Raw genomic sequence first — 9,949 nt, 5'->3', positions numbered from 1 at the left:
CTCTCTCGCTCTCTCGCTCGCTCGCTCTCTCTTTTTTTGTCGGCGAGTGACTTCACTGTCCTTTGATTTGGAAGCCCGTTGATTGGCTGGGAGCAATTCAACACAGGCAGCCGGGCCAAAAAGAGAGAGAGAAAGAGGCGGAGGCTTTGTCTGAGTTGAAGTGAAGTTCTTCTAGCTTTTTAGACGGGAGTTCGTCAGCCGGTGTGGTGCGTAGTCCGCAGTTAAGCCGAAAGAAGGCAGACCAAAAAATAAATAAATAAATAAAAATTAAAAAAAGAAGAAAGGGAAAAAGGGAAGGGAGGAAGAGAGGGGGACTGGCTTCGACAGAAGCAAGACCAGGACGCCCAGCCGCGCAGCCCCGGTTTTTCAGCTCCTGCCTGGGCACTTCAGCGGAGAGGAGGAAGGAACTGCCGCGGGAGGAAAAGGAAGCGCTGATGTTCGCAACTCTCCTGGACGGCAGAGGAGGCGCAAAAGGCAGCCGGCTTGCCGACCGGAGGATGTTACCAGGGAGCCCCGCCGCCCTCCGTTGTACGTATCTCCGCAACTTTTTCTGAGCTCAGGGCGAGGAGGTCGGAACTTTTGCGGTCGTCAGGAGGAGGACGTTCCTTTCCCCCGGTTGGTTTCCAAAGAACCAAATGCGTGCTGGGCTCGAGGGAGGCCACGGGAAAGAAGTTGAGCGAGCCTTGCTTGGTGGGACTTGTTGGGATTGGGAACGAGACTTTGGCCCCGATTATGCCGCCGCCGCCGCCGCCGAGAAGGAGCCCGATGCCCTTTCTCATGGCCCTGGCGACGATCGTCTGCTTCTCCCCGAGCGGAGCGGGCAAAAATTTGAAATACCGGATCTACGAGGAGCAGGGCGTGGGCTCGGTGATCGCCCGGCTCTCGGAAGATGTGGCGGATGTGTTGTACCGCCTGCCTAACCCGGCTTCGGTCCGCTTCCGAGCCATGCAAAGGGGCAATTCGCCTCTGCTGGTCGTCCGGGAGGATAACGGGGAGATCAGCATCGGAGCCAAAATCGACCGGGAGCAGCTCTGCCAGAAAAACTTGAACTGCTCCATCGAGTTCGATGTGATCACCTTGCCCACCGAGCATCTGCAGCTTTTCCACGTTGAAGTGGAAGTGCTGGATATCAACGACAACTCGCCCCAGTTCGCCCGAGCCCTGATCCCCATTGAGATCTCCGAGAGCGCCGCTGTGGGGACGCGGATTCCACTGGACAGTGCCTCCGATCCAGATGTGGGGGAGAATTCCCTCTACACCTACTCCTTGTCTGCCAACGATTTCTTCACCATTGAGGTGCGGACGAGGACGGACGGCGCCAAATACGCCGAGCTGATCGTGGTGAGTGAACTGGATCGGGAGCTGAAGTCCAGCTACGAGCTGCAGCTCACCGCCTCGGACAACGGGGTCCCTCAGCGGAGCGGCTCCTCCATCCTCAAAATCAGCATCTCCGACTCCAACGACAACAGCCCCGTGTTTGAACAACAGACCTACCTCATCCAGCTGTTGGAAAACTCCCGCGTTGGGACTTTGCTCATTGACCTCAACGCCACCGACCCGGATGAGGGCAACAACGGGAAAGTTGTCTACTCCTTCAGTAGCCACGTGTCTTCCAAAATTACAGAGACTTTTAAAATGGACCCTGAAAGGGGACAGCTGACCCTTCTGAAACCAGTGGACTATGAAACCACCAAGTCTTATGAAATTGATGCTCAAGCTCAGGATTTGGGCCCCAACTCCATCCCAGCTCACTGCAAAATTATCATTAAAGTGGTGGATGTGAACGACAACAAGCCGGAGATCAATTTAAACCTGATGTCTCCAGGGAAGGAAGAAATTGCTTACATATCTGAGAAGGCTTCCATAGAGACTTTTGTGGCCCTGGTCCGAGTACAAGACAAAGATTCTGGAGCTAATGGAGAGGTGGTGTGCAAGCTCCATGGGCATGGACACTTTAAACTTCAAAAGACCTATGAAAACAACTATTTCATCTTAACCAATACCACCCTGGATCGGGAGAAGCGGTCTGAATACAGCCTGACTGTCATTGCAGAAGACAAGGGGACCCCAAGTCTCTCTACAGTGAAACACTTTACTGTCCAGGTCATTGATGAAAATGACAACCCACCCCAGTTCCAGACCAACAGATATGAAATTGTCATTCTGGAAAATAACTCTCCAGGGGCATATATCACCTCTGTTACAGCCACAGATCCAGATCTAGGAGATAATGGGCAGGTGACCTACACAATCTTGGAGAGTTTTATACTGGGAAGCTCTATAACTACCTACGTGACCATTGATCCCTCCAACGGGGCCATCTATGCACTTAGAACCTTTGACCATGAAGAAGTTAACCAGATTGCCTTTGTAGTTCAAGCCAGAGATGGAGGGAATCAGCAGCTTGCCAGCAACACCACAGTTGTGCTTACCATCATTGATGAAAATGATAATGCCCCTGTGATTGTGAGTCCAGTGCTGCACAACAATACTGCAGAGATTTCAATCCCTAAAGAAGCTGAGAGTAACTACCGTATCACTAGGATAAGAGCCATAGATAGAGACTCAGGTATGAATTCAGAGCTGAGCTGTTCCTTAGCAAGTAGTAGTGAAGCCAGCCTTTTCATAATGGACCCACAAACATGTGATATCTATCTCAATGGTAGCATTGAATCCACAAAGTCAACAGAGTGGGAACTTTCTGTGGTTGTTCAGGACAAAGGAAGTCCTCAGCTCGGTACCAAAGCACTTCTGAAATGCAGCGTTGTTAAATATGTTTATCTCCCTTCATCTACAGAAGCCACCTTTGTTAGTCAACCTTCTCTAGATATCTCCATGATCACAATTATATCCTTAGGAGCAGTATGTGCAGCTTTGCTAGTAATCATGGTTGTCTTTGCTACAAGGTGCAATCGTGAGAAAAAGGACACCAGGTCCTATAACTGTCGTGTTGCTGAGTCCACATACCAGCATCACCCAAAAAGGCCATCAAGGCAGATTCATAAAGGGGACATTACACTAGTGCCTACTGTTAATGGTACTTTACCAATCAGATCTCACCACAAAGCATCACCTTCATCATCTCCAACATTGGAAAGAGGACAAATGAGCAGTCGCCAAAGCCATCACAGTCACCAGTCTCTAAATAGTCTTGTGACCATCTCATCAAATCATGTGCCAGAGAATTTCTCTCTTGAGCTCACTCACGCTACTCCTGCTGTTGAGGTAAGCTCACATGCTGTGCTGTCTGGATGAGAACTCATTCATACATGTAAGCACCTTTTGGGGCCACTTCACCCTTTATGGAAGTTGAGATACTTTGAAGCCAGTCTACTAACTGTTGTACACAATTGTATTTTCAGTGTGCTATATGCAAAAACAAATACACCTGCATGCATGGGGAAGCCACAGTTGGCCAGAATCTAAACATGCCCTGTGGACAAAGTGAAATAATGTGTGTATGAGGTTTTCATTGTTCAATATACTGAAGTTATTTTAGTGTAAGAAATGTATAATATGTGAAGATGTCCTATTTCCTACTCTTTCTCTGTTTAGGCTTCTGTGTAAATCATGAAAGCCCATGTACAACTTTTTATTAACATTCTGACTACTTAACTTTGCAGTGTCAATTAAATTTTAAAATAAGGTGGCAGTGGTATAAAATTATTGTTGTTAATCAATAACATATTTGTCTCATGCTGTCTTTTGAACATTTTGCATAAATGCTTTCAGTAGGCCACAGTCCCATGTTCCCCTCTGCTTCTGTTTTTAGACACATGTCCCAATGTACTTATACAGTATACATAAATGGAACAAAACAACACTGTTGTTTATTACTAACACTGGAATAATTTTAAGTACAGCTGCTCTAACAGTTGTATGAACTGGGCATGCAAACTTCTTCATGAATGTGTTTTAAGGCCCTGAGTCATAATGCATTGCTTTTGAATGTGGCCCCACTGACTTCAGTAGAGCTAATTCCTATCCAAATATTTTAGCTTAACTACTCTGAGGATCAGACTACAGTTCTTTAATTATTTAAAGAATAATTAAGGGCTAAAAAGACAGAACTGAACTATATTGGTGACATGCCATCAGATATTTCTCACTGTCCTCTACCCTGTATCATATTATTTGTTAAAAACATAGATAATAGATCTTTTTCAAAAGCCACTAAAAAGACCTAAACCCATGGTTCCTCCTAGGAAGATACCTGAGCATCATTTTATTTCATCAATTGTGTGTCTGTCTGCTTCTTCCCAGGTCTCTCAACTTCTCTCCATGCTTCATCAAGGCCAGTATCAGCCAAGGCCGAGTTTTCGAGGAAACAAATATTCCAGAAGCTACAGGTGAGGACTGAATCAGTGGTGAAAGCAGTTCTACCCAAGGAGAGTGTCCTGCATGTAAGCCAGTAAAGGCCAATCCTGCCAACATGTCACTTCTATTTCTTTGCAGGTATGCCCTTCAAGATATGGATAAGTTCAGCCTGAAAGACAGCGGCCGTGGTGACAGTGAAGCGGGAGACAGTGATTATGATTTGGGGAGAGATTCTCCAATTGACAGGCTTCTTGGAGAAGGATTCAGTGACCTTTTCCTTACAGATGGGAGAATTCCTGCAGGTAAGAATGCAATGAAAGTTGAATAGTTTACTCACAGTGCCCTCTGATAGTCAGGAAATTTCACATCAAGTTCTTTACGTTTCAGGCTTCTTTCACCTTACACACTGGTTTTCTCCTTGACACCATTTATAATCCATCCTAGCCATCACATGCAAAAATATATGTAGTGTGTTCAAAGTGCTGAAAATTTATCCACAGCTTAAAGGCTACATGTACTACCTGTAGGAACATAGGAAGTTGATTGTTGGCCCATCTAGCTCAGTATGTCAGCTCTGGCTGGCAGTGGTTCTCCAGGATTTTGAACAAAATCCTTTCCTAGTCCTGTCTGGAGATGCTGGACACTGAACCAGGGAACTTCTGCATGTAAAGGAGGTGCTAAGGTACCTGATACTCCTTGATAGTGTCCTATCCAGGTTCCAGTCAGTCCATCTCTACTTCTCCCTAAACTCAAATTGGGTGTGTTCAGGGTTGAACAGTGATAATATCACCATGAGCTGGGCCTTTAAAGCTTTCCTATAACAAGGAAAAACAAATTATTACGGTTTTCCTTAACCCTTGCAGTGGTGTGTTGCCTTTAAAACAGAGAGGGCAGCAGCTCTGAATTGGTAAGCAATTAGACTCGGTGAATAGATGTCATACCTAAAATGCTCAAAATGCTTTTAAAATAGCATTAAGTGGAGTGAGCAACTTAGGTGGGTCTGAAGACCAGTCATACTCTCTGGGATCTGCTGTGGACCATAACCCTTGCTGCTGTATTGCCAGATTTCATTGATGAAGAGGAACAAACCTTTAAAACAAGCAACAAAATCTTAATGGGATTTTCCTGGTTAGTTGCTGAATTTGTGGCTTTGGTGGTGACTTTGGCGACTGATGCAGCCCTGTGTTGTCCATCTGAGGTACTTAGAAACAAGGAGGCATCTTATGGCTTTCCAAACCCTGTTGAATATGCAACTCCCATCCTCTGTGTTAACTGTGCTGACTAGGCCTGAGGGGAGGGACTCAAGCTGCCCATCTGGAGAGAACTCATATATCAAGGAAGAATCACACATGTGTATCTAGGGATCACAGCTGTTAATAATGAAGATAGTCATCTGTATGCAAATATTGGGTATCTATTGCCATATTTGAATGGCTGTATTTTGTGAGCCACAAGTGCAGAATCTTAATATGGGGACTCTAGTGCTCCAACTGTGCTTTGAAATCAGTTTATTCACTGTATGGAAACCAGATGAATTGATTCTTATGCAGCAGCAATGGAGAACCTTTGGCCCTTCAGGTGATTTGACCTACAAGTGCACATAATCCCTCATGATTAGCCATCCTGTTGGATCTTCTGGGGCTTGAATGTCAAAATATCTGAAGGGCTTATGGTACAATCCTAGGCATGCTTAATCATGAGTAAAGCTCCCTAGAGTAATCAGTTGCTATGGCCTGTGTTTCAAATATGGATGGGAAGAGAGATCCCATACTTGGTACAGGCTGCAGGTGTGCCTAAACAAGTGCACCACTTGTACTTATTGCTAAATAGCAATAGATACTGGAGAGATGCTGTCAATCAGAGTAAGACATTAATCAGCTAAATGTCCATGTAATTTGAGTTAGTATGTGCCACCTCTTTTATATTACCCTGTTTCCCCCAAAATAAGACCTAACCTGAAAATAAGCCCTAGTATGAGTTTTCAGAATGCTTGTAATATAAGCCCTACCCCAAAAATAAGCCCTGGTTAAGTGACACCCCGAGGAGGTGACACAGCTGTATACACTCTCTTTAAGAGGTCACAAATATGCTATTTGTGCCCACATCCACCTTTTTCTCTTTTGCCATTTTTTTGTTCAATGTTAATGAATGTTGTTCCTCAGAAACCAGTGTTACCCAAAAAAAAAGGTTCTAATGAATTTATAAGGGAAGCAGAGGCATTTTCTTGTAATAAGTTAGAAAGAACTCCTGACCACATAAATATAGACTAATCAAATTAACAGGCCAAAATATTTGAAAAATAAATGGAATTTGTGCAGTCAAGGGTCACACATGTTTGCTTTGTCACCAAGCTTGATACTTTTGCAGGGCAGTGAAGGTAACATTTAAAATGACTTGCTCTCTTTACACTAAGGCTCTTTGAAGGTCACCAATAAACCAGTAATGACTTGACCTTTGCTATCGCAGCTTCTTCTTGGAAGTAATATAAGGAAGTTCAAACCTGGACTATTCTACATATCTTCCCAAAATGAAATTGGATTTATAAAATTTGATTAAAGCACATGGAGTTTTGGATTGACCTGAAGGCACATAGGTCACATCTAGTTAGGTATTTAAAATGAGAAGCATCAGATGTCTATTAAAATGGGAAGCCAGATATGTCATTTTGGGAAATCTACTGTCATTAGAAAACACTGACATGCAGATGAGATAACAGTGTCCTTCTTTCATCATTAAGAATTTGGTCAAAGTCCTTAATCCTACCACTTAACCAAGTTTTTTAAACTAAGAATTTTGGCTTGGAAATATGACTGCTTTTACACAAATTTATATATTTTTTCTTGTTTTGTTGATTTACACATTCCTTTCCAGCAGTTGTCCCCATCCTTGGGCCTCCAGATGTACCACAAGTCCCAGAAGCCTTCACCACCACCTTTTCTGGCCAGGATTTCTGGGAGTTGAAGTCCAAGAACATCTGGAGGCCCATGGTTGGGGACCACTGCTTTACAGCATAACTTCCAAAGCAGTTAGCAGGAAAAGTCAGTTCGCGAGGGGAAGTTCCAAATTAAATACTAATAAAACATGTGGAAGCAATGTTGTATTATGATAACAGTCTTTTAAAAAGCGAAAATTTAGAACAGCAAAGCTCTGATTAGCACCCCAGTTGTCACTATAATGAACCAAATGCATTGTGAAAAAGAGGAAAGTTAAAGAATTCACTGAAGACTGTGATCCCAAAGCTGAGTTCCAATCTCTGAAAAAGTCACAGATTATATACCCATTTGCTATATCTGGACAGGCAGGGTCAGTTATGTTTCCTCAGAGAACATCAGCATAATCTATACATTAATAGAGACAGTGCTTTAGGGGGAAGGGAAGCAGTCTTTCTAAAGTGTGGTAGATGACGTTTGAACACACATTGGCTACATTTATCTTTTGGGCAGGGACTGTGAATTTAAAACACCCCTCCAACACTTAGAATAAGAGTTGCCCAGACTGCTTATAACTTTAAAGGTCCATAGCATAACCCTGTAACCTTTTATTCAGATATGTGCCACAGATTCATAGAATAATTGAGTTGGAAGGGGCCTGTAAGGCCATCAAGTCCAATTCTTCAGTCCAATCAAAGCAGATCTGACAGATGGTTGTCCAATATTCTTTTGAATGCCTCTGTCAAGGTCAAAGCTGTTTACTATCAGGTGAAGTCTTTACAGCAGGGGTGGGCAACACATACAGGCCCAATATCCTTTGCATGGCTTCCATCACTCCCAAGACAATGCCAGAATTTGGTGATAGAATTGCAGAACTAGAAACTGAATACAGGGACTGCAAGGAAGCCCACCAACTTACCAGCCTTGCGTTTTGGGATCTTTCCTTTTGACAGAGAAGATGTTTTGCTCTGGAGCAGGTTGGACACTTAAGCTGCCCCAGGCAGCTACTACAGTTGCTACTACATTTTGGTGGCAACTGTAGAAGGAACAGCAGGAGGAACTTCCATGGTGGTTCAGCTTCCATTGGGCTTTGGATATACGAACCAGCCTCTGATTCTGGGCAGCTTCCCTCTCCTGCCCTCAGTTTATGAGATTACTGCCTACTACTGAATTGTGTCCAGTTATTAATGATGAATAAATTCTTGTTCCTATTTTGATTTCAGCAATGAGGTTGTGCACAGAAGAATGCAGAGTCCTGGGACATTCTGATCAGTGCTGGATGCCACCTCTGCCCTCTCCATCTTCTGACTACAGAAGTAATATGTTTATTCCTGGAGAAGAATTTCAGCCTCAGCAAAGCCAGCCTCCGCCACAGCAGCAGCAGGTATTGGAAGAGGACTCTCAGGCTGTTGAATCCTCTGAAAAGAAAAAGAGCTTCTCAACCTTTGGCAAAGACAGTCAGAACGAGGAAGAAGCAGGTAACGTGTGTACCTCATCTCTGCTCTCTGAAATGAACAGTGTTTTCCAGCGTCTCTTGCCTCCTTCATTAGATGCCTACACAGAGTGCAACGAAATGGATCCCTCCAGTTCACTAGAGCGCAGGAAAGGACACTTGTCTGCTAAAACTGTCAGCTATCCACAGGGAGTGGCAGCATGGGCAGCCACAACACACTTCCAAAACCCTGTGAACAGTACTGGGCTTCCTTTGGGGAATCATTCAGGTGCCCAACCCTCTTCAAAATGGCTGCCTGCCATGGAAGAAATTCCAGAGAATTATGAAGAAGATGACTTTGACAATGTGCTTAACCACCTCAGCGATGGGAAACACGAACTAATGGATGCTAGTGAGCTGGTGGCAGAAATTAACAAACTGCTACAAGATGTCCGGCAGAACTAAAAGGTTTTGTTTCATAGCATATTAATTTTCCATATTTATGGAAAACAGAGGGATAGGAACCCAGAATGAAAAGAACTGGCATTGCCAATTAGTTACATTTATCATAAATGTGTCTGTGTATGTTGAATATTAAAATACTGTATTTTCATATGTACACAATGCAAGTGTGATTATCTTTAACTGTATTTTAAAAATACATTTGTACCTTATATTTATGTGTAATTTAACAAATAAATTTTATTTTTGTACTCCCATGGTAAGCATGTTTTCCTACATATAAGCACTTGGCACCATTTGTGTCTGAAATTCAATATTTCTGCCACAAGAATATATAATGACTAAAATCTGAGGGATGCTGTTTTCCCTGGGTTTCCCTCCAATGCCCCCACAATGAAATGTTATGATTCAAAATCAAATCAAATGAAACCTTATCCAAATGTTAGTTTCAGTAACTGATCTAACATCTTGTTACACTGTTTCATTCTTATAATAAAGAGTTGTCAACTCCGTTGAAGACTAGACGTTCATTTTGTTTTCAGGTTGAAACACAGGCACTCCCCCACATTACATTAAGAAGACACAAATATGAGCAATGTTATCTTTATTACAAGCAAAATCTAATACTGATATGAGTCAGTAATCCCAAACATTTTTTAAAAATCATATTCAGGTTCAGGGCTAGGCCTGTCATTAGGCAGAGTATTTTTCCTCAGGCAGATGCTTGGGGACAACAATGACAGCCTTGAGGTTATTCCTCCAGAACATCTGTGGAGGGCAAAGCTATGGCTGTCACATCCACTATCTC

General features: G+C 43.5%; 1 protein-coding gene across 1 annotated transcript; it reads left to right on the top strand.

Annotated features, from left to right (window-relative positions):
* Positions 1-592: 592 nt before the first annotated feature.
* Positions 593-9,653, top strand: PCDH18 (protocadherin 18). Its single transcript, XM_020783087.3, has 4 exons — positions 593-3,225; positions 4,264-4,349; positions 4,456-4,619; positions 8,471-9,653. Exons 1-4 carry the CDS (start codon positions 733-735, stop codon positions 9,142-9,144), a joined length of 3,417 nt encoding a protein of 1,138 aa, XP_020638746.3. The 5' UTR covers positions 593-732; the 3' UTR covers positions 9,145-9,653.
* The last annotated feature ends 296 nt before the right edge of the window (positions 9,654-9,949 follow it).

Source organism: Pogona vitticeps, chromosome 5 (genome assembly GCF_051106095.1).
Source record: "Pogona vitticeps strain Pit_001003342236 chromosome 5, PviZW2.1, whole genome shotgun sequence".
In the NCBI taxonomy this organism is placed as follows: domain Eukaryota; kingdom Metazoa; phylum Chordata; class Lepidosauria; order Squamata; family Agamidae; genus Pogona; species Pogona vitticeps.
This window is presented reverse-complemented; position numbering and strand designations above follow the sequence as displayed.